The following is a 26189-nucleotide window of genomic DNA, read 5'->3' on the forward strand; positions in this document are numbered from 1 at the left end:
TTGATTGAATAAAACAGCAGTGTCAATGTGCCTTAAAATTAACTTTAAAAAAATGTGGCAGTTTTTGGTTTTAAAGCTGTCTTTTTCCATACAATTTACAACCAAAAACAAAATAAAAAATGCAATCTTTACACAGCAGTTGTTTAACAATTTGAAATAGCATTATTAATGAATGGGAATTTTGAAATAAATAGTATTGGTGCAAAATGAGACATCTAGTCAAAGAATGCGAATTCAAGGGGAAAAGCAAAATTTATACTGCACAAGAGAGGGGGTGATAACTGGACTCTGATTAGCAATGTCTCTATCAACCATTGCTACTCACTTGGTAGTGAATAGTACTTTCCTCTCATGCAATATAAATGTTGATTTTTGTCTTGAATACATGGGTATTATGAACTGTCTCAGTGTGAGAAGAAAATCTTTCACAAAATGTCTTTTTCTCGGAAATACTTGGTTATTTCATTTAAATTCCACTAATACTTGATTGCTAACTAATGTAACTTTGCCCACTGGTATTTTCTCTGACACTTTTGTTGCACTCTACCATGAGAAATCCACTGGTACATTTGGAAATCTCACTATTCAAAGTGCTCTATAATTTTTACTGCTTGAATGAGTTATGCTGTCATCTGTAGAAATAATCAATGAACTTTTGTGGCTATTAAATTTTCAGAAAGTCTTTGATTAATATTGGTTATGTACTGTCAACTGAATGTCATGCTAATTAACAGTATAATAAAATTTCTGAAATGCAGAATATAATTGTTCATTTTATGTATAACTGAAAAAAAACGTTTACAATGCATACTATTTCTTTCCCTCCTTGCAGTTCAGTTCCATGTTGCTCACTTGTATGAAATCCAGGTAAGTGATTCAGATATGCATCTCTTTGATCAGTTAAGTTAGATTTAAGTGGTAGAGGCTGTAGAGCAGGGAAGGAATGGGATGGTAAGTGAGTTTGGCTAATAGGAAAAAGAGTAAAAAAGGATGGAAAGACAGATACAGATTGTGGAGACAAAGATATTTTAACACTTTCTTGAATCCTTGTTCAAGGAAAGAATTCTTTGCAAATTAAGTAATATGGCTAGTAGTTTGCACTTTTGGTGAAGTTTCCTAAGATTTTTGCAAAGCTGTGGCATTTTCAGTAACTGAACAAAGTGAATTCTATTTCAAGATACTGGTAATTGACAGGAATATATTTGTCTCCGTTATGTTAGAATGTTATCATTTGCTAATTAATTTAAGGTTTGCTATGTCTGGAAATTTAAATAACTGGTCAGCTGGCAAAACTTAGATATGCACGAATATGTCACAAAAAGCTGACCACTCGAGTTGTTTTCTTTTCAAGCATTACACTCCCTTTTTTTAAAAAAAATGCTAAAGTTAGCAAAGTTAATATTTACCATAAAGTAGAAATGTTCTAACTATAACGATTCTTCTCTCAAGCTTTTGAATGGATGTCTTAATTGCAATTTGTAACCAAGTTCACTTTTCTGTGTTTCCTGTTGGCTGAAACTCCATTTTATCAGGAAACAACATTAGCTGGCACCCGTGGGGAAAAGTAGAGGGCCATCATTCAACAGACAGCAACTTCATGGCATTTGCATATCTTCCTCATTACACTGTCTAGCTCTAAGTGCATAATAGTGCTACATCAGGCAATAAAGTCTGGAAATGAGTGTTGACCGGCACTCTTCCTTTGATAATCCAATGACTTCAAAAGGCTTAAGTTTCCAATAGAAACAAAGTAATGGTTGCTGAAAATGAAATCAGCTGTTTTTGAAAATTTAGTTCACTGTTGCATTTGCCTGCATTTTAGTTGATATTTTCTCCTTTTTTAATTAAGGTTATGTCAAGATAAAAGCTTACTTTGAGTGCCTTTACCACGTTTTACAAGATCACACTCAATAAATAGTCATATTAATCTTGAAAAATAATTGGTATATTCCTGCATGTTCATGCCAAAGACATTTCCAGACTTTATTCGCACTTGGAGAAATCTGCTTAATTTTTCAAAACTGTTAATATTTATATATTTGAACATAATCGGAACATGTTTCACATTTCAATGGACTTCATAGTTTCATGTATCGGACAAAACAGTATAGGGTGTAGGTTTGCTCGCTGAGCTGTAGGTTTGATATCCAGACGTTTCATTACCTCACTAGGTAACATCATCAGTGGTGACCTCCTAGTGAAGTGAAGCTGTTGTCTCCTGCTTTCTATTTATATCTTTCTCCTGGATGGGGTTCCTGGGGTTTGTGGTGATGTCAGTTTATGGCAGTCCTTGCATGGAATTTTGTAGATGACATTGATTTTGTCCATAGGTTGTACTGGGTCTTTTAAGTTTGTTAGTTTTTGTTTGAGAGTGTTGGTGAGTTTGTGTGCTACTAGGATTCTGAGTGGCCCCCGCCTGGCTGTCATTTCTGAAACTTTGATGTATGGTAAGATGGTTAGGGTTTCTGGCTGTGTTTGGCCTGCTTGTTGTCATCTACAAAATTCCTAGAGGCCTGGCACTCCAACCACAACGCCATAAACAAACACACAGATCTAGATGCCATCTATCAACCCCTCAGAAAACAAACAGGAAATGACACCACCACAAACCCCAGGAACCCCTTCCAGGGGAAAGATTTAAACAGAAAGCAGGAGACAACAGCTTCGCTTCACTTGGAGGTCACCACTGATTTTGTTACCTAGCGAGGTAATGAAACGTCTGGATATCAAACCTACAGCTCAGCGAGCAAACCTGCACCCTAAGCCTCAACCTGAGCTACAAACCTTGCGATAAAGCAGTATATCTGCATATATATGGCATTATGATCCCAACTGAAGTTATTACCAGACCAGTCAGATCCTGTTCAGGAATCTGATTTGATAAGTCATATTTTGATTTTGGCTTTGTTTTAGTTTGAACAAAGTGGTCTCTTGGCAGTGCTGTAGATTTTACTTTAACAATGTAAGAGAAAGTTATTAACAAAATAACAAGTTCAAATAGAATAGATCAATCCACCTGGTTGTAATACAAATTCATAAAAATGTATTCACACAGTAAATGAGTATTCTCAGTCCAAAATACTCCTTTATAAATTGAATGGAAGCAACTTGCACTTGAGTCCTGTATCAGTCAGTTTAAGTAATTTGCAAATTCAATCTTCAGATTTGAACTGCAGATAGCTTCTTCATAGAATGATTATTCACCTATTTAAATGTACTCCGCTTTAAGTAACTACAATGGGGTTTATCCCAACGTTTCTGTTCTGGGACTAATACTCCAGATTACAGAAAGGTAACCTAATCCATTCTTAGGAGCACTGCTCTATACAGCCGTTCTACTCCCAAGAATTTTACAGGACTAAGCCTCTATGACTGCCCAGAATGTAAAGTATAACCAAAATAATCTCATTCCCTTTAAACTAATGAGTATTTCCCTCCAGTGGAAAATTATAAAATCCCTACACTGTGGAAACAGGCCGTTTAGCCCAACAAGTCTACACCAATCCTCCAAAGAGTAAACCCACTCAGACCCATTCCTCTACCCTATAACTCTACATTTACCCTGACTAATGCACCTACCCTGCACATCCCTGAATACTATGGGCAATTTAGCATGGACAATTTACCTAACCTGCGCACATTTGGTTTGTGGGAGGAAATCTGAGCACCCAGTGGAAACCCACGCAGACACTAGGAGAATGTCTGTGTGGAGTTTGCACTGTCACGCGAAGCTGGAATTGGACCTGGGTCCCTGGTGCTGTGAGACAACAGCGCTAACTACTGAGCGAGCAGGCTCTTCAGGCCCTATTATTTAGATGGATTGCAAAACCATCTAAAAGAAGCAAAAGTCCATTAATTGAGCACACAACACCAGGCTCAAAAGCTATTTTTAAAATAAATCACCATGGCTACATAATAAAGTTAAGCATTTAGGACATGCACAAACCCACCAGTTACGGACTTAAGAACAAGACATCCAAACTTGCAATAAATAATATTAAAATGTATATCCCTTATTTTACATTGCAATAATAGAAAAAATCATTCACTGTTTAAAAACGTAAGATTAATTGAGTAAATAACTTATTACAATTTGGAACTGAATGTAAGCAAGATAATGTTGAAAATATTGTTGCATGCTTTGTGCTCGAGAAGACTATTTCTTTTGCTTTTTGTGATTTTCTTCTCTTCCTCTTTAAAAATTGACATCCCCCTAGTGTGCAAGTGCCAGTAGTTTTGCAATAGTTTGGTCACATGGTCATTTTGTGTGTGAATCTAGAACATGAATGACACAGGCTATCTGACCTCGTGGGATAGGCATCAGGCTTTGCCCAATATCTGAGAGTACTTAGAGACATAGAGCTGTACAACATGGAAACAGACCTTTCAGCCCAACTTGTCCATGCTGACCAAATATCCTAAATAAATCTAGTCCTATTTGCCAGCATTTGGCCCATATCCCTCTAAAGCCTTCCTATTCATATATCCCCCCAGCTGCATTTTAAATATTGTAATTGTACCAGCTTCTACCACTTGCATTGGCAGCTCATACTGCACATCCACCACCCCCTGTGTTAAAAAGTTGCCCCATAGGTCCCTTTTAAATCTTAATTCTCTCACCTTAAATCTGTGCGCTATAGTTTTGGACTCTTCCACCCCGAGGAAAAGACCTTTTCTATTCAGCTTATTTGTGCCCGTCATCATTTTATAAACCTCTCTAAGATTGCCCCTCAACCTCTGACACTTCAGGGAAAACAGCCCCAGCCTATTCTGCCTTTCTCTATAGCTGAAACCCTCCAACACTGACAACATCCTTGTAAATCTTTTCTCAATCCTTTCAAGTTTCACAAGATCTTTTCTGTGACAGGGAGACCAGATTGAAGGCAGTATTCCTAAAGTGGCCTGATCAATATCCTCTACACAACCTCCCAATTCCTGTACTCAATAAATTAACCAATAAAGACAAGCCTTCCAAATTACCTTTTCACTACCCTGTCTATCTATGATTGATTTGAAGATTGATTTTGGCATTGTACCATTGTCTTCCTTGGACACCTCGCATTCTGAGCTTCTGTTTATGGTTGACTTCAGGCTTGCTATTTTCCCAATTTTATAATAGGAAATGCATATGAGTTGTAAGTCTATATTAATTTAGGATCCTTTTTAAGCTGCTGTATTGTCGATGGTGCTTGAGATTTATGTTATTGGTTAATAGCCATTGTGGGCACAAAATCTCTCACTTTTTTCTCTTCTCCCCCCCCCCGCAACCCAATAAATGCTTTAATTGGCTTCCTCCCATTGCTCTGTGGCAACCAAGATTCCCATGATAAGGTACTGATCTGAAGCTTTCACCATATTTTTGCCCCATGGATCCCAAAGGCTGGGAAAATTCACTTCAAAAGGCGGAGGTGAAATATGTTATCCATTGGTGATTGGTCATAAGCGAATGCTAGTTGCGTGAGATCCATTAAAATGAATTAAAGGCTTGGAAACCAAGGACAGCTATTCATTTATTGCACACACTTGTTTATCTTCAAGGAAGTGTTTAATTGGTGACTTGTGCCTTCATCTTGAAATTGGAGATGTAGTCAGTGATATTGAACTATCATTTTTATCTCCTCTTTCCTCCTTTTAAAAGATGTTGCCTTTGTCGGGCATTGCTCCATTCCATCACTTCATTGTACATCATATTGGGTGAAAATTATGCTGTTAAATTAGAGGAACTATGGACTTGTTTGTCTCTCAAATGTTTCTGTTTAAAGATCAATTAAATGATCAGAAGAGAAACCTGACTATTGCAAACCAGTTTTATTTGGGTAGGAGTTGTATAAATCTATTTTTGTTGTATTTATCTGTTAACTAATGATTCCTATCTTGAGCTACACAGGACAAAGTGGCTTCTAAATATATTGTGAAATCCTGTTTTGCCCACAAGAGTCCCCTCCCCCTTATTCCATGTTTTCAGTTGGACCTGGTTTTCTAGTCTCTGCAATTGTCATTTCCTTGGTCTCTTTGTGACAGCATTGAGAAACCATCTTTCACTCCTGTTTACGTGCAGTTCCTGCTCCAAGAAAAAGACTGTAAAGGTTTTAGTTGCCAAGATTGTTTTAAGGTTGTTTTAGTTAAAACTTTAGACAGTTTTTCTTTTCTCCTCCACCCCTGAACTGTAGAGAAAGTATCGTGCTGCAAAGGAAGCCTATGAACAACTTTTGCAAACAGAGAATCTTTCTGCACAAGTGAAAGCAAATATACTGCAACAGCTTGGTAAGTGTCTCACGTACTTCTGTTATCAAGTCAAGTTTGTAATTACAAATTATTGAATGAGTATCTGTCTTCTAAATGGGAAGATAATTTTGAAACTGTTGCATGTTGACAGTAATATACTTCAGTCGATATGCAAATAATTGGAACTAATTTGATTTGACGTTGAAGATATTTTGCGTATGATTTATTGCAATATATTATATTTTCATCGTGCAATTTTGTTGTTTGAGTTTTGAGTTTTTTGGTTAATGGCTTATTATGTTCATGGCTGATTTTTCGCAAGTTCTGTTAGAATTTCTATTTTCAGGGTTGAGGATATGAACCAAGAAATAGAATCAGTTAAAATTAATGCAATGGGTTATACAGCTTTGTATTTGCCTCTTAAAGAGCTAGATCGTCAGAACCATTTTGTAACCCTTCCCCGGGCCTCTATATGACTATATCTGTCCTGTTTCAAGACCTTAACTTACAATGAAGTGATTTACAACCTCATTCAATGCAACTACACCTCCCAGTTACATATAATTTAGGAGGAAGAAAATAAATTGTTTACTTTTTAGGCACTTAACCTTCCCTTAATTCTAGTGTTTTTGGATATAAACAACTTATTCAACTGCACTATGGAATTCAAGCTTGATAGTTTGAAAAAATTGACTTCTGAAAAGCATACATGCATATGTATTGCATGCTCTTTGTTTGCTGTGATAATCCTTTACATATTATTTTGTCCAGATAATGTAATGAATACATAGTTATATTTTGGACAACTTGCTTTTACAGCATCTATTGTTGAAATTTTTAGTTCATTTTAAATTTATCCATATATTTTCTAACTTTAATTTGCTGTTCAGTATTACTACAATTACTGGGTGGGTCTTCTGTAATGCATGAAAATTTTGAAACCTTTTCCGTTTTGAGAGCAAAGGTGCCTAACCATTCATGCTAAAAGAATACTATCTTTATGCATCCATTTATTAGATATTAAGGACGTGGTCAGCTTGTTATAAGACGGATGGTGATGTAATAACACCAACGTTGGTCTCAACACCCTTATTCACCCTTATTGTTTTAATGTGTTCTGTTCTCTATTTTGCTTGGTTTATAAAATATTTTTATGTTTTGGCCTTTTGTGCTTTGTATGAGCAGGAGCCATGAAATCACTTTTTGTGAAAGGTCAAGAATCTACAACATAATCTCACTAATATTAGTCTTGCAATAAATTGATCAAATGTTCAACTTTCTTTGGCATGTGGCAAAGTTCTACTGTAAAAAGTGTTACTAAATACCCTTGGGCATAATTTGTGGATTAATTGAAGTTTCCATTAGCTGGGAACTCATCACACCAAAGTGGTCTCCTGTAATAAATCTATTCACATTGCTTTTGAGCTGGTTTTGCTGCTCATCACTGCCAAGTTGCTATGGCGATTCCATTGTTGACTTCTAACCACAGGTGCTTAAAATGCTGGCTTCTTATTGAAGCAGTATTTTCCAAAGGAATTTGGGAAGCATTTTATGCCTGTTTTTGTCTCTGTTCTCTACCCACAGTGTTTTTATGTCTCGTTCACAAGTCGGGTTATGTTTAAAATGATCACTTTATTCATTCAAGCCCTTTAAAGTTGAAGGTGCAATCTAAAAATAATCTTACAAACCTCATAACTGTGTAGCACTATCTATCAACCTGCATTTCATTTTCATTCATTATGTCTTACTGATATGGTAAAGAATGGAAAGCAAAAATAAAAGGAAACTACAACTGACTCCAGATGGATTTCATTTTCAATTTATATTATTCCTTTTAAGCAAATCATGGTCTATTTATGTAATATAAGTAATTTTGGATCTTGACATCGTGGACCTTTTGCCTTTTAAAGTATTGAAGATTCTGGCTCTGCTGAAAACCAGTTAGCACAAATCTGGTCCGTGTAGTAAAGTCCATCTTTTCCATATATGAAGGCTGTCTCTCTCATAACTGTAATGAGAAAGTTAGCGATAGCCAGATTTTTTTCTTCTTCGAATGAAGTGACATTTAAAACCTGCATTTGTTTTGTACAAATTTAGTACCCAAGGACTTCTGAACTTTATGGATTATATATATAATTTGAAAACACAAAGCAACTAGCAAATTTTCATGACTGGTTTCTTATTGTTGATGTTGTATTGATGTGATCTATATACATTACTCAGTGAAATAGTGTGATTTTCCTGCTCATACTGTTGATTAAGATAAATAACTATCTTTCTATTTCAAATCCTTTATAGGAGTAGTCTTCACATTTAATTCAAATTCCAAAGAAAAGTTGGATTTCAATTTTGGTCCCAAAATGTATCTGCAGTCATTCTGTCCTTTCCTCTCATCTTAAAATTAATCTCTTGTATTAAACTGTATTGTTAGGCTGCATATTTTAACATACATTGCGCCGGCACGCTTACCTGCTTGCTTGCCCACTTGCTCGCCCATTCATGCCATCTGAGATTCAACCGACTATGGTGGTGTCATCAGCGAACTTAAAAATGGCATTAGTCTGGTATTTGGCGACAGAGTCATGGGTATACAGTGAGTATGGGGCTGAGTATGCACCCCGGGAGGCTCCAGTGCTGAGTGTTCATGAGGATGAAATATTGTCTGGGAGAAAGTTGGGGAGACAGGCCGCCTTCTTGCGGAACGTTTCAGGAAACACCTCTGGGACACCCGCACCAACCAAGCCAACCCATGGCTGAACACTTTAACTCCCTCTCCCACACCGCCAATGACATGTGCAGGCCCTTGGCCGCCTCCATCGCCAAATCCTTGCCACATGACGCCTGGAAGAAGCGCACCTCATCTTCCGCCTAGGGACCCTCCAACCACACGGGATGAATGTAGATTTCTCCAGTTTCCTCATTTCCCCTCCTCCCCCACCTTATCTCATTCTCAACCCTCTGATCCAGCACCGCCCTCTTGACCTGCAATCTTCTTCCTGACCTCTCCGCCCCCACCCCCTCTCACGCCTATCACCCTCACCCTCACCCTCACCTCCTTCCACCTATCGTATTCCCAGCGGCCCTCCCCCAAATTCCCTCCTCTCTACCTTTTATCTCAGCCTGCTTGGCACACCAGCCTCATTCCTGAAGAAGGGCTTATGCCCGAAACGTCGATTCTCCTGCTCCTCGGATGCTGCCTGACCTGCTGTGTTTTTCCAGCACCACATTTTTCAACGATGAAATATTGTCCCCAATCTTCACTGTGCCTGAGGGTCAGGAATCTGAGGATCCAGTTGCAGAGAGTGGGGCTTAGTTCGAGAGCACTAAGTTTAGTAATCAGTCTGGAGGGGATAATAGTGTTGAAGGCTGAACTGTAGTTAATGAGTAGGATTCTTATGTAGCTGTTCTTGGTGTCAAGATGCTCTAGGGAGGAGTGGAGAGCAAGTGATAAGGCATCTGATGTGGATCTATTGGTCCGATAGACAAATTGGAGTGTGTTAAGAGTATTGGGGAGGCTGGAGTTGATTAATGCCATGACCAGCCTTTCAAAGCATTTCATGACCACCGAAGTTAGGGCCATTGGGCAGTAGTCATTGAGACATGCTGCATGAGCCTTGTTAGGCACAGGGATGGTGTTGGCCCTCTTGAAACAGGCAGGGAGTGGTTGAAGATGTCCGAGAAGACCTCTGCCAGTTGTACTGCGCATGCTCTGACTGCACGACCTGGTACTCCGTTGCTTTCCTTGGATTCACACGAAGGAAAACTGACCTCTGATGCAATGACTGTTGGGACTGGTTCGTCACGACTTGTCTGAGTAGATGTTATTGCTCCGCCGAAGTTCTGCTCAAAGCGAGCATAGAAGGCATTGAGACGATCAAGGAGGGATGTATCATCATCTGCTATCTTGCACGGTCTCTGTTTTAAGAACCTGTGATATCGTTCACTCCTTGCCATAGTCGCCGAGTGTCTGGATCTCTAGTTTGGATCTATATTGGTCCTAGGTTGTCTTAATGGCTCTGCGAAGTTCATACTTGGATTTCTTACATTTGAGTGGGTCTGCTGATCTGAAGGCCTCACACCTGGTTTTTATCAGGTTCTGTTATGTCCTGATTCATCCAGGGTTTTCTGTCTGGGAACACCCAGATTAACTTCCTCGTTGTGCAGTCCTCCACGTGCTTGCTGATAAAGTCTGTGATGGTGGTGGCATAATCGTCCAAGGTGCCTGTGGCCTGTTTGAACATGGCCCAGTCAACCGATTCCAGACAGCACCAGAGTTGATCCTCTGCCTCCCCTGACCAGCACTGGACCTGTATCCACATGGGGGTCTCCTGCTTGAGCTTTTGCCTGTAAACCAGGAGAAGAAGCACAGCATTGTGGTCGGAGTGGCTGAAATGAGGGTGGGGGTTGGAGCAGTAGGCATCCTTCACAGTGGCTTAGCAGTGGTTTAAAATGTTCAGGTCCCTGGTGGGCAGGTAATGTTCTGATGGTACTTGGGCAACACTTTCCTTCGATTGGCTTGATTGAAGTCGCCAGTCACAATAAACAGGGCCTCGGGATGTTCCATCTCCATGGTATTGGTGGAGCACTGCACGTCCAGAGCTTCCTCAACCTTTGCTTATGGCGGTATGTACACAGCAATTGGTATAGCAGCAGTAAATTCCTGTAGTAGATGGAAGGGGCGGCATTTGATGGTGAGGAATTCAGGGTTTGGGGAGCCATGGCTGCCCAGGGTTGCAATATCCATGCATCACAGGTGCTTGATTAAAAAGCAAACCCCTCCACCCTTTGTCTTACCTGAGGATGCTGTATGGTCCATATGATGAATAGAAAAACCATCAGCCTGAAGTGCGCAATGTGGAATGGATGAGTTGAGCCAGGTTTCTGTGAAGCAGAGTGCGCAATAGTCCTGCAGTTCACGCTGGAACCTGAGCCGTGATCTGAGTTCATCCATCTTGTTCTCCAGAGATTGTGCATTTGCTAGGAGTGAGTCGGGGGGGGTGGGTTCTTGAAACTGTGTAGTCTCAGTCTTAGTAGCAGACTGGCACGCTTATCCCACTTCCTTGCAGGTTTTTTACATTTGAGTGGTCCGGTGGCATAGATGAAGCTGAGGTTAACCCAGAACATGTGGGACAGCTAATATAAAGCTAAGAACTGTGAATGCTAAAGATCTGAAACAAAATCCGAAATTACTTGTGAAACTCTGGTCTGGCAGCATCTCTGAGGAGAAAGCAGCGTTAACATTTTGAGTCCACTGACTTTTCAGAACTGACGAATAGCTTACCAATTCAAGATATTGCTAAGCTCTCCACTACTAGTCCAGTTAGAATCTGCTTACCTCTCTCCCTTAAGGTAGGAAGGTGTGAAGACTGTCAGTCTGAGTAATGGACAGTTATTCAGATTTCCAGGAGCTACAGTATAATCAGTAATTGTTGTTCCTACAGTAGATATGGTAGTGCTGTCCAAATGGCCGCCTCTGTGTTGTAACCATTCTGTGATTCTAAGTATCATGTAATACTGGAGATCACCATGATTTAAAAAAAACACTGACTCTTGTCTTCCCCAGTGAGTTAAAGTAGTTTCAAACCCATTGATATGGAACCACTTTGACATCAGACAAATGTTGCAAGGCTCATTCTCTCTCGGTATCTCTCATCCCCCTCTAGAAACTTTGTCAATAATTTTCTGCTGTTAATGTCCATCTTTTGATTTGGTGATGCATTTTGTCAGGTTGTGAATTTTTACCATGAGCCTTCAAGTGACTTTGGAGAAAGTGAGGACTGCAGATCAGAGTCGTGTGTGCTGTTGGAAACTTTTAGGAGAAAATGAGGTCTGCAGATGCTGGAGATCAGAGCTGAAAATGTGTTGCTGGAAAAGCACAGCAGGTCAGGCAGCATCCAGGGAACAGGAGAATCGACGTTTCCTTCTTCAGGAAGGGCTTATGCCCGAAACGTCGATTGTGCTGTTGGAAAGACCATTCCACCTTAGAAAATCCCAAACGGATCGTAATTTTCCCTCCCACGTGGTTGACGATGTCTCCAGTGTATCTCCTCCACTTCCCGCACCTCCACCTTTGAACCACACTCCTCCAAATGCAACGACGACAGAACCGTCTTGGCCCTTGCCTCCACCCCACCAACCTCCGTATACATCGTATCATCTTCCACCATCTACAAACAGAACCCACTAGCAGGGACATACTTATCTCCCCACCCCTAGCATGTTCCGGAGAGACTGTTCTCTCCATGACTCCCTCATCAGACCCACACCATTCTCCTGACACCTTCCCCTGCCACCACAGGAAGTGCAAAACCTGTGCCCACATCTACCCCTCCCCTCACCTCTGTGCAAAACCCCAAAGGATCTTTCCACATGCAACAAAACTCTCCAATGTAGCCTGCTGTGTCTTTCCAGCAGCACACTCTTGCCTTCATGTGACTTAACAGACCGAATTTTTGACTCTCCCAGCTTTTGACGCATTGTGCAAAACTTCTCATCGGGTATTGTCTCTGGAAAGTACGATTAGTTTCCTCTGCTTCAATATTAAGACACTGTGAATCGAAATCTAATGCAAGGTAAATGTTAGTTATGCAGTTTGTAAGACTGTTTTTGGATAGTATCTTTAACTTTAAAGTAAAATGAAGTGGTTCATGTAACCTGTTCTGCAGTCTTCTAGAGAGCATGTGAAGGTGGTTTGATGGTTTAAAAATTAAGAGGTCTAATTCCTTTTGTTCGGAAAAAGGGATGAAGTATTTACCCTGAGAGGCGATGGCAGCAGACTGTATATTAATACTGGAACTAAGGTTTCAAAGTCCCTTAAGTCCATAAAAAAAATTGGAACAGGGATGTGCTGATGTGCTAATCTGCATTCAGTAGGGTATCAGCATTCCTGATATCCACTTTCCTGTCTTTTCTCCCTGACCCTTGATTCCACTACTGTTCTAGAATTTGTATATTTCAGCCATAAATATATGCAAGGACTCTGTCCCCTTAGCTCTCCAAAGGCGTTCCAAAGGCACTCAGCCGTCTAAGAGAAGAAATTCCTCCTTCTCTCTGTCTTAAATTGGCACCCCTTTATTCCAAGGCTGTGCCCTCTGGTCCTCGACTCTCCTATAAAGGGAAGCATCCAATTAGCGTTTATTAGATTAGATTACATTAGATTACATTACAGTGTAGAAACAGGCCCTTCAGCCCAACAAGTCCACACCGACCCGCCGAAGCGAAACCCACCCATACCCCTACATTTACCCCTTACCTAACACTACGGGCAATTTAGCATGGCCAATTCACCTGACCCGGCACATCTTTTGGACTGTGGGAGGAAACCGGAGCACCCGGAGGAAACCCACGCAGACACGGGGAGAACGTGCAAATTCCACACAGTCAGTCGCCTGAGGCGGGAATTGAACCCGGGTCTCAGGCGCTGTGAGGCAGCAGTGCTAACCACTGTGCCACCACGCCGCCCACGATTAGTTTCCTCTGCTTCAATATTAAGACACTGTGAATTATTGTTTTGAGCCATTTAAGAATCCTATGTTTCAATGTGATCCCTTCATACCAGGGATCATCTTGGTGAACCTTCCCTGGAGTGCTTCCAATGAAATGATATTTTTCCTTAAGGTGACTAAAACTGCTCCAGTACTGCAGATGTGGTCTTACCTGCACTGCACAGTTGCAGCAAGACTTCCTTGCTGTTATACCTCAGCTCCCTTTAAATCAAAGCAAATATGCAAATAGTCTTCCTGATTACCTGCTACACCATTAGTTTGTGCCTAAGTACTGCCAAGTTGCTTTGTATTGCAGGTTTGTGCAATTTTTCTCAATTTAAATAACATTCTGTTCTCTTTTTCACCCTTTCAAAATGAGCAACTTCACATTTTTTTTCCACGTTTAACTTTATTTGGCAACTTTTTACCCACTTACCCGAACAATATCTCTAAACTGTTTGTATTCTCTTTACAATTTGCCTTCCCAACCATTTTGTATCATCTGCAAATTTGACTACTGTACCATTGCTTCCTTCCTCTGATTCCTTTATATGTATTGTAAATTGTTGCAGTCTCAACAGTGTGCAACTCAATTGGTTAGAAGTCACCATGATGAAAAAGAACCCCTTATTCAATTCACTGTTTCTTGCCTAGAAGCTATTTCTCTTTCCATGCTAGTAAACTACCTCCAACACCATGGACTGCTATCATAACTGAACTCCTGGAATGTTGGAGGCTATGGGGTGACTTTAGAAGTTCATAAAATCATTTAGGACATTGGATAAGGTAAATAGATAAGGTCTTTTCCCTGGGATGGGGTGGTCCAGAATTAGAGGGCATAGATTTACAGTGAGAGGGGAAAGATATAAAAGGGACATAAGGGGTGGCAACTTCACACAGAGGGTAATGCATGTATGGAATGAGCTGCCAAAAGGAAGAGGAGGCTGGTACAATTACAACATTTGAAAGGCATCTGAATAGGTATATGAATAGGAAGGGTTTAGAGGGATATGGGGCTAGCTGCACCTAAGGGGCTATTTCCATATTGGACATCTGTGACCATATATATCATGTTTCAACTCCCAGAAGGCATTCAATAAGACTCGTGTATTGGTTTCCCCTCTAACCTCTCTGATTTGAGACTTGCACGAAAAATTCCTAACAAGTTTGTCTGACACAATTTCCCTTTCATGAAGTTATGCTTGTTCTACTTGATCAGGTTTTGATTTTCCAAGTGTGCTATTACTTCCTTATTAATTAATTCCAACATTTTTCCAACAATAGGTGCTAGCTAACTTGCCTATAATTACCTGCCTTTGCTTTCCTCTCTTTTTGGATAGGGCATGTCACATTGACTGCTTTCCAGTTCTCTGGCACTTCTCCAGAATCAAGGATTTTTGGAAAATTACATCCAATGCATCCACTATCTCTGTAGTTGCTTCTTTTAAGATCCTCTAATGCAAGTCATTAGGACCAAAGGACTTTTTCTGTCCTGGCTCCATTAGTTTGTCTAATGTTACTTCTCTAGTGATTTTTATAAAAGTTATTCATTCACGAGATGAGAGCATTGCCCATCGCTATTGCTCAGAGGGCACTTAAAGTTGACCACATTCCTGTGGGTCTGGAGTCACATGTCAGCCAGACAGGTAATGATGGACGTTTCCTTCCCTAAAGGACATTAGTGAACCAGGTGTCTCTTTTTGTAACAATCAACAATGGATTCATGGTCGTCATCTTAATTCGAGATTTTTATTGAACTCATTTTTCATGATGATGGGATTCTGGCATTGGTTCCCAGAACATCACCTGCGTCTCTGGATTAACAGTCCAGTGATCATACCATTAGGCCATTGCCTCCCTTGGTGATGGTTATGGCCTTGTTACTTTTTTCATAATGATTTCATGAAATGTTGGCTCGCATTTGTTGTCCATAATTAAGTGGCTTGTGTCCCAAATAGAACACACGTAGTTCTCCTATAATTAAACATCATTTGTCTGTAACATGATTTGTGAATTGCCGACCTTTCTTTATAAAGTGAACTCCCGTTCATGTTACGCAGTTCTCATCCCTGGCATTAGATGTCGCGGTGTGCGGAGGCTAGACTTCGCATCGCCATTGTGTGATCAGTTGGTTCATATGCTATCTCATGAAGAGCTTTGTGATAGGTATTGTGAAATGTTAGTGCTAGTGGACTTGTAAAAGCATCGTGAAAATGTCTCTCCAGTCTGAGGACAAGAAACTGAGAACCATCTGTTAATTTAAAAACTTAGGGTTGAGATGAGTGAAATTTCATTGGAATTGACCAACTGTAAAAGGACAGTGTTGAGGAGCAGTTTGAAACTTGGCTTTGCTTGTATTAAGAGCTTTTATTTTTGTTTAAAAGTTATCTTTTAGAAGTTAAGGAATATCACAGACTCATGTGAATCTGTTTCAGTGACTAATCACTATGGTAACCAATTGCAAAACTAAAAACCAGTATACTGGCTTGGACATGCTCAGTCAGCTAGTCAGAGTGGTCAGAGTCAGGAAACTGCACAGAATGTGTGAAAGAAAGAAAGGTGGATGGTACCCTTACTTTTGGTGCATTTGTAGAGATGTCATGATTAGACTATGCAGAAGAGATTCAGGGTCAGATGTTTGCGAGGGTGAGAATGAGTGGGGAAGATGATGCAGGAAATAGTGGGTACAGTAGCAGAGTGAGTGTAAGGTATCAATGAGAAGATGATGGCTCTTTCACTGGCAGAGTGGAGAAGGTCATTGATCATCTTTCTACATTCAATACATTCCTTCAGATGGTTGAGACCGCACTGACTTGGATGGTATTCCTGGTCCAGGTTGGCATGGTTCCAGTAGAATAGTGTCTTTTGGTCTGAGAGAAGAGGACATCTTGCCTCTGCATCACCCCATCCCCATCAGCAGCATCTTCATGTCCCTGCCCACAAAGAGAGGCACCAATTTTCCATTTGTCTGCCATGTCTTGGGCCAATGTCAGGAATCAAGCAGAGCAGCTCCAGAATGACAGCTCTTATCTGGGTGCACAATATATATTTAAAATGGTGCTGCACCAAGGATGTTGGTCAATTCTGGGAGATCTAGGAAGTGATGAGTTATTTTGGAAATGGCACATGGTATGATAGTACTAGAATGTATGAGAGGGGCACCAAAATGTGGGGTAGGTAATAAATCCAGCGGGTTTTGTAAAATAAGGTGGTAGATGATCCTAAGCATCATGATGTGAAACCCTCTGGAAAAACTTGACAAAACTGACATTGAGTGAAAGAAATTAAGATTCAGACCTTGATCTATCAAGGTTTCATTCTGGGATCTGACTTTTTCATTGTTGCCATTGGATGGGATCAGAAGACCGGCTAGAATGAAATGTCGCCAGCAGATGTAGATGCCAATCAAGAGTAGTCAGTTGAAGACTCTGAATTACACGAGAGAGTACCATACAATAAGTCAGTTCCAATAAGTCAAAATTTACTTAGACAGTGCTGTCGTTTGTATTAGGCTAGATATTATTTTTGTTTAGATTTTTACTGGTAGGTTTGGTATTTCGTCCCAATCCTGTTTTTCTCATTGGCCCATTATTTCTATTGCACGGTTTTCAATATCATGGCATTGCATGAGAATGCAACTATGGCATTTATAGGAAAACTACTTATATCTAAAAGGTATTTCCATATTATGAGTCGTTGATGTAAGCAAAACTGTTCATCTCTGCCGGAGCATGCTTAAAATTGCAATTTTAACACTGTGTGCCGAAAGAGATTTGCAGTGTATTATAGCATGTTAAACCATTACAGAGAAACCTTGATTATCCGAACAAGATGGGTGGGCACTATTTTGTTCGGATAATTGGTTATTTGGTTAATCGATTCAATGCCTTTCCTCTGGGCTCGGAGTTTTCTATTAAGTCTGCTCCCTGTTTAGGACATAAGGCAGTAGCACACAGCCCGCGCGAGCCCCTGCCCCCCCACCCTGCCTACCCTCAACACTGCCCCTGCCTGCCACCCCCCCCACGCACCTTTTGGAGGGTGAGTCTACAAATAGTATGCACATAGACAGCCACAGCCCCCCACACAACTTTTTACAGCACCTTTTTGACAGGTTCCACCTTTGCTGTGTACAGGACAATGTTAGAGAGATTATCTGGGGAAGGGGAGTTTAGGGTACACGCCTGTGCAGAACTCCAGGGAAAGTATGGCGGGGGAGGTGGAGGTCATTAATTTAGAGGCGGTGCCTGCCCTCTATCAGTCCAGTACTGTTCTCGGCAGCACTTTTAATCACTGTAAACAAAAGACGCAATCAGTGTTGGATGCACGCCCTTGATGTAACATTTCTGGGACCTCGAGACCTCGTTTTGGTAATCTGATTTTCGAAAAATTGGTGTTCGGATAATCGAGGTTCCTCTACTGGGATGCAATCCTGGAAGTGTGAACTGTGCACTTAAAAAATTTGTTGTATCTTCCTGGAGAATATCATCTCAAAGTAGATGTGCAACACAACATGCAGAGGAAATTTAGAAGGTCTAAATAATGTCTGAAGAGATCTCATTACACTATAACAACCATCAAAGAAAATCTGTCACCACTTACAAAGGTTAAAATCTTCACTACCCTAGATACAAAAGATGGTTATTGTCAAATGAAGCTGTGTGAAGACATTCCCTTTCACTTACATTTTGTTCACATTGGAACCTGTAGATAGTTGCTCTTGCCATTGGCATTTCCACTGCTCCAACACACATGAGATAATTGGTGGTCTTCCACCAGAGTTGCAGCTACAGTGAATGGCTTGCTAGTTTATTGATGTGGAGAGGCAATGGAAGAAGCCGTTGCTGAACATGATCAAAATCTAGTATGATTGCTTGACAGAGCATAAGAAATGAATCTGAAGTTAAACAAGGGGTAAAAAACCTGGAATTGAAAGATGCTTGATGTCACTTAAGTCATGCACTGACAGCAACCAACAGATATAAGAGAATTGCAGTAATTTGTTGGATTTGCTGACTATTTAACAAATCTTCCTGGATTTTTCATGTTACATTTAAAACATTCTGCCAACTCATGACCATGCATTGGAAGTATTAAGGCACAGAACAAGAAACAGCATTCATCAAAATTGTGCAGCTAGTGATGTCAACATCAATGCCAGAATACTATGTTGTATTCTGGATACATCAGGACAACACATCTATCCTGGGACAGGCTAAGCAAAGACATGCCAGAGAATTCATAGAGGCCTGGCACTCCAACCACAACACCATAAACAAACACACAGATCTAGATGCCATCTATTAACCACTCAAAAAACGAACAGGAAATGACATCACCACAAACCCCAGGAACCTCAACCAGGAGAAAGATATAAATAGAAAGCAGGAGACAACAGCTTCGCTTCACTTGGAGGTCGCCACTGATGATGTTACCGAGCCAGGTAATGAAACGTCTGGATATCGAACCTACAGCTCAGCGAGCAAACCTACACCCTAAACCTCAACCTGAGCTACAAACCTTGCAAAAATACTACGTTGTATTTGCATACAGGATATTAATACAAGCGGAAGGATGCTACACTTGGATCACGAAAGTAAATGTTGCACTAAGTCTTTGCTAGTGAGCATTCCATTAGTATCACCTTGGAAGTGATAAAAGTGTCAACCAAGCCTGATTACTGGTCACTTCAAAGCATTTCCTCAAGCCACTTATACCCTCTCCAAAACATCTGCATATACTTTTACCTCAATTAAAGAGGTGCCACCTGAAATGACATACAAGCAAGGGAAACGGGTGTACATTGACATACTGTCGAGAACAGTACTGCCTAGAAGGAAAGTAGAGGATGAAAAAACGTGATGTGATACCTTCCAGATTCGATGAGTAGCAGCAGATTGAAATTCTCTGGAAATCATCAACCTAGTAGTGACCTTGAATATAACAGACAAGTGTCTTTCTCAAGTCAAGCAAGCTACCTAATGAGATGGAGCGCTCCAAATGTTGGAAGTGGTAGTGATGCAAGGATAGTGTGAAGCCTTGAATATTCTTAAAGTCACAAGAATGTAATGCACATCTATAGGTGTGACAGCCCAAGATTACATGCTGCACAACGAAATAAGAGTTACAATCTCTAAGGTATTGAGAATAGCGATGCTAAAGCCCATCCATGCAAGCCATCATGGAACTGACTTAAATTTGAGGGAGGCAAGAGATATGCTCTACTGGCCAACAGTCACCCTGATTGTATGCAGTAGAAGTGAATAACTAGAGAGATATCTTTGTAAGTGCACTTTCATGCTTCCAACTGGAGGCAGGCAGCTGATTAAGATGATGTGAGCTTGCAATCTGCGCAGACTACAGATTAGCCATCAATCCCAAAGGTCCACAGCATACCACCAACAGAAATGGAACAGATTCCATAACAGATATGGTAGATACCAGGAGTATGACATTACTCAGGAAAGGAACATCATCCAGATGAACAAAATTACAATGTGTATATGAAAATGTTAAGAGACTGAGAGTTTAAAGACATGTGCAGAAACTAATGAGAATTACAAAACTGTTGATGCATACAAGCAGCCGTGGGTAACTTGAATAATTCAAAATTCAGGTTTGGTTACTGTGTTGCATTTCTGTCCCAATTATTGTTGTTTTTTGATACAAATGAGCTTCCTGTCCTGCTGTTGTCATGTCATCTAGCAGAAGGTTTTGGGTGGAACATTCATCCTAAAGCAATTTTCATAATGACTGCAATGGGGCTGGGGTTGGGGAGTAGTGGGAGAACAAGCCCAAACAATTTATTACCCATGTAGCCCTGAAGATCACCCAGGATTTTCAGGTACTGATGTGAATAATGAAGACTGATGTGAAGATTGCCAAGATGAGTACAATATTTGAGATCACTAGAGGATGTTAGATGACCCTACCTGAAACACTAACTTCAGGCAAGATGTGTTAAGGCTTTTTAAAAAATCAAATGCATTGTTAATTGCATTAATGAATATAGGTGATGGTGACTCAGTGGTTAGCACTGCAGCTTCACCGCATCAGGACCTGGGTTCAATTCCACCTTTTAGGCGACTGTGCAAAGTTCTCTCAGACATTCTCCTCATGTCGGTATGGGTTTCCTCCGGATGCTCTAATTTCTTCCGACAGTCCAAAGATGTGCAGGTTAGGTGGGTTGGCCATGCTAAATTGCCCATGATCTCCAGGGGTACACCGGTTAGGTTGGTTAGCCATGGGAAATGCAGGATTGTCGAGGTAGGGGAGAGGGGTGGGTTTGGATAGAATGTTGTTTGGAGGTCGGTGTGGTCTTGACTGGCCGCACAGCCTGCTTCTTACTTTAGTTCTGCACGTATCACTGTTTTGAGGCGGTTTCAGTGAGTCTTCTCAATGCAGTAGCAAGTTGCATTTATATGGACATAAGTCTCAGATATAAGATTTTGTGGAAATGATAATGAGCTGAAACTCACTGCCAAATGATGGAAGTCTAATGAACTGTGGGTGTTAAGTGGGGTGAAGGGCAAGCCAGCAAAGCTCCAATTTGTGCTGTAAATGATTTTATGGTGCTTCAGCATGGTAAAGTCCAGAAGTGTTGAGAAATGCATTTTGACACCAAGTTACACAAGGAGACATTCAGATGCAGGATCAAGATCGTGGTATCTTAGAACTGTGCATATGTAGTGGATAAAAAAATCAAAATATTAACTAAACAATGGCATAATTTCCAGCCTGTTTACGAATGCTGTGAGGCATTCGTAAGATTATAAAAGCTGTATAAATGTAAGTGTGCTTTCACATATGATATTCTGTAAAATTACATTCTTCGTGAATTGAAATCTAGACTGGTTTATGTTTTCTCACTGAATGTTTGGTATGCATGTGATAACCCAAAGAATCACTTCAAAACCCTGCATTTCCTACACCATTTTCAGACTTATTTGGACTCCCATTTTGTGAACTGATGACAATTTTTTTTAATCGGCCTAGAGAAGCATCTGTAGCAAATTTACATCTACTATAAATGATTTCTTGGGTCCAGTAACTTCTGTTGCCCTCATATGTAATCTGAACATAGCTTGTTGTCTTGTTACCCAATGTGATCCAAAGTAATATAGGGGTATAACAGCCTATTCTCCTTGTTATATAAATTTCGCAGACCTGTATGTCCAGCATTTTGTTTTATTTCCCGATCTCATTTGCCTTTGCTGTTGTAATCGTCCTCTCCTGGCCCTCCAGTTGGTTCAAAGTCAGGTCAAATTTTGACACTGTGCAGGATAAAGTCGGAATAAAAATAGTTAATTTACTTTATTTGGTAACAAAAGACAATTGAGTGACTAGTAATATTCCCTCAATTTGTAAATCTTATCTTTATAAATGGTACAAAATAAAAGACCTGCACTTGTTCTTATGTTTTTGATTTATGTTCCTGCATTTCATACCCTTAAACTCCCTGAGGGCTATAACTGGTCTCCTTAACAAACCAAGTTGCTCTCCCTAGATCTGTCTCAAAAAAAACATTTCTTAACCTACATCCCAGTCCCTCTTATAAATTGTGGCTTGCTATATATTATCACAACATGGAACTCAAACACCTCTGTTAATCAAAACCAAATGTCCAGAAATGCTCACCTCTCTTTGTAATCTGCTCACAGTATGAGGGAGTGAAAGAGAACTCCTAATCTCCACTATATACAGAAAAATAACAGTTTTGTTTAGTGTTGTGTTCAGAAAATAAATTATTAACAAATTCAAGCCCCCTTTTCTTAACTAATTACTATCTGACCCCAACTCTCTCAAATGCTGCTCTAATAACGCAATTATTAAACCGTACATTAACTTAATCTCAAGTCCCCACAGTCTGTCTTTTCTATTGTCTTCAGTCTTTGTCTGCTGATCACCCTGGATTGCCATCTTTATTGTTACTGCTTTTAAAACTGTACCTTTTGATAGAGAGTGCCGCCTTATTTTCTTTTGAGAGCAAGATGTTAAATTGGCAGTTAGCTGTCGAGCTCTACAGCAGTTGCTCTGCTGTTTGGATGCAGTTGTTCTGAACAATTCTCAAAATGCCCTGGTTTTATACCCCCCAACATCATACCCTGTCATTGGTCTGATGTTGTCAATACAATAAATTCAAACTCAGTTGGATTTTAGTATCCTGGGCATAAATTTAAATTAATTGGTTAAATTTAATTGTTGTCAAAGTAGCAACCAAAATTCCGGTATCCAATTAACAGCCATTTGCTGCATGTGTCTATTTTGGAACAGCCCATCTCTTAGCTGTTCTGTTTTGCAGCTGTACTTGAAATTTACTTTAAAAATTCAGAAAACACTCTCTATCTTAAAGTGAACATACACTCTTTCATCTTTGTAACAATATTTAACCGTATACCCCTTCCAGGGAACTATGGGGACGGCCTGATTATCATCAGATCAGACCTTATTTATGTGCTGTTTAATTCTCTGACAAATTTTCGTTCTTTAAGCATCTTACTTTATTCCAACCTCTCTCCTCTCATTTACAACCCTTGTTCTTGCCTATTTGCTTCTTTTCAGTCATGGGATGTGGGTGTTATTTGCTAAGCCAGCATTTCTTCCTCATCCCTAATTGTCTGAGATAAGATGATGAGCAATCCTCGAGTTGTAGAAATGCTCACAGTACTGTTGAGAAGTGAATTCAAAGATTTTGACCCAACAGGGAAGGAATGGTAAAGCTGTTTAAACTCTGGATGATGTGCAGCTTGGATGGGACCTTGCAGGTGGTTGTCATCCTCTGCTGCCCTGTACTTCTAGGTGGTGGAGATTGCAGCTTTGAAAGGTGCTGTCAAGAGTCTGAGTGAGTTGTTGCAGTGTATCTCGTAGATGCTGCCACTGAGTGTTAGAGGTTAGGGGAGTGAATGTTAAAGTTGGGTGTGTGCTCGTCAAAGCAGGCTGCGATGTCCTGTGGATATCAATTTTTATTTCCTGAGTTGCTGTCAGGCAGGTGAAGAATGTTCCATCATATTCCTGGCTTATTTTGTAGGTAGTGAGCAGGCATTGGAGAGACACAAGGTAATTACTTGCAAGAATTGCTAGCCTCTGAGCTACTCTTGAAGCCACTGTTATGTGCCGGATTCAGTTTTTAGTTTCTAGTCTTTGATGACCCCTCAAGTTGTTGATAGGAGGAGCTGATTCAGTACTGGTAATGCCCTGAAAATCGAGGGAAAATGGTTAGAAGGTGGTCATTGCCTGAAACTTAGATTTTGAAAATATGATTGGTACTTAGCCTAAACCTGGACCTTGTTCAGATCTTGCTGCATGTGGACAAGGACTGCTGCAGTATCTGGGGTGTCACGAATGATGGTGAGCATTGTGCAATCATCAATGAACATTCCTACATCTGATCTTGTGATAGAGGGAAGGTCATTGCAGCAGCTGAGGATGGTTGGATCAACAACATGATCCAAGTAACTCCTGCAATGCTGTCTATGGGCTGCAGCAGTCATAATTGGCTGTGTTAGCTGTGATTCCAACCAGCAGAGTGTTTACTTCCTGATTTTCATTGACTAATTTTGCTAGAGCTGTTGGTAGTTGTACTGTTGAATGTTGCCTTCATATCAAGGACAGTCACACTGCTCTCCTCTCTGGAGTTAGCTCTTGTCCATGTTTAAAACAAGACTATAATGAGATTAGGAGCCAAGCGACTCTGGTGGAATTCAGTGGAGCTGAATGTGCTGTCAAGTGCCACTTGCAAAGGAGCAGTCAACAGTCCCTACTATTCCATCTCTTTTCTGACAATGAAGTGCAAACTGATAGGGTGGTAATTGGCCAAGTTGGATTTGTCCTGCTTTTGTTGGACAGGGCATAGCCAGACAAGTTTTGTTTCATGTTGAGTGAATACTAGTGTTGTAGCTGTACTGGAAGGGCTTAACTAAGGGTGTACCTAGCCCTGGAGCACATGGTTCCATTCAATCACTGGAATGTTGTCTGTCAAAACCTTTTCCATATTCAGCATCTTCAGCCTTTTCTTGCTATCAAATTTACACCAATTGAATTGGTTGAAAACTGGCGGCTGTGATTTTTCTAGGTATCTCATCATGGGACAAAGAAGTATCATCCATTTGACACTTCTTGCTGAAGGTGGTTAGAAGCCTTGTATTTTTTCCGTGTTCTGTTGCCATGTAATTGACATTTGGAGAGCTTTCAACTCCATTTGAGTTGTTTAAATGTCCTGCACTATTCAGGACTTTTTATTCTGTAACAGGATGAGGGCATCGCTGGCTAAGCAGCATTTATTGCCCAGAGGGCAGTTGAGCGCCAACAACTTTGTTGTGTGTCTGGAGTCACATGTAGGCCAGACCAGGTGAGGATGGCTGTTTTCTTCCCTAAAAGGCGTTAGTGAACCAGATGAGTTATTCTGACAATTGGCAATGGATTTCTAGTGATTAGATTCTGAATTCCAGATATTTATTGAATTCAAATTCCACCAACTGCCATGAACCCAGGTCCTCAGAACATTACCTGTGTCTCTGGATTAACAGTCCATTGATAATATCACTAGGCTATCACCTCCACAAAGGTTGTGGCGTGGCTGCAGGATTGGTTGTAGGATTGCTTAGCATGTGTTTCTATTGTCTGACATACAAGTCGTCCTGTGTTGCAACTTCATCAAGTTCACACTTCATTTTGAAGATGTTTCTTGCTGCTCTTAGCATGCCTTCTGTACCTTTTGTTGATCCAATGTTAATCTCCCAGCTTGATAGTAATCATAGAATGCAGGATATATCAAAACACAAGCTTATAGATTGTGATTGATTGCAATTCTACAGCTGCTAATGGCACACACCACCTACTGAAGCCCAGTTTTGAGTTGCCAGATCTATTCGATCTCCATTCAGCAAGTTCATAGTGTCACACAATATGATTGAGGGGTATCCTCAATGTAAAAACAAACGTCATCTCCATGAAGACTGTGCAGTGGTTATTCCAAAGAATATGTAATGGATGGGTCCATCAACATCAGGTAGATTGGTGAGGATGAGGGCAAGTAGTTTTTTCCTCCCTCTTGTTGGTTGCTCCAGCACCTGAGTAGCAATGGATTTTATGACTTGGCCAACTCTGTGCTGATGCTATCCTCTTGGTAATGGACTTTGAATTCCCCACAGAGTTGCCATCAGTGCATCCTCCAAATAGTGATCAATGAAAGGGGTACTGCTTCATCCGCTGCAGGGTGAGGAGGATTTGACCTACTGCAGTGCATTTATAGGTGTTGCAGATGTGGCCAGTTTGTGTCAGTGGTGGAGGGAGTGAATGTTGAAGCTGAGATGCCAATTCTAGTGTGCTTTCTTCTTAGATAGCATTGAGTTTCTTGAGCATTGCTTGAGCTGCAGTCATCCAGGCAAGATTACCTAGACTAATACTGGAACGGGTAGGTTGTCTGGTGAGGAAAGAGTGACACGTTCATCTTGTATTGGCTGGTGTATAAAAGCGTACACCATG

General features: G+C 40.5%; 1 protein-coding gene across 3 annotated transcripts in view; it reads left to right on the forward strand.

Annotated features, from left to right (window-relative positions):
• Nucleotides 1-26189, forward strand: part of kdm6a (lysine (K)-specific demethylase 6A) — a 236360-nt gene that overhangs the window by 131894 nt on the left and 78277 nt on the right. For all 3 annotated transcript variants that reach the window (XM_043700865.1, XM_043700863.1, XM_043700864.1), the window contains exons 8-9: nt 833-867; nt 6171-6264. In XM_043700865.1, coding sequence (XP_043556800.1) covers nt 833-867; nt 6171-6264 — 129 coding nt within the window. The remainder of the gene's footprint in view (nt 1-832; nt 868-6170; nt 6265-26189) is intronic.

Source organism: Chiloscyllium plagiosum, chromosome 12 (genome assembly GCF_004010195.1).
Source record: "Chiloscyllium plagiosum isolate BGI_BamShark_2017 chromosome 12, ASM401019v2, whole genome shotgun sequence".
Taxonomy (NCBI): domain Eukaryota; kingdom Metazoa; phylum Chordata; class Chondrichthyes; order Orectolobiformes; family Hemiscylliidae; genus Chiloscyllium; species Chiloscyllium plagiosum.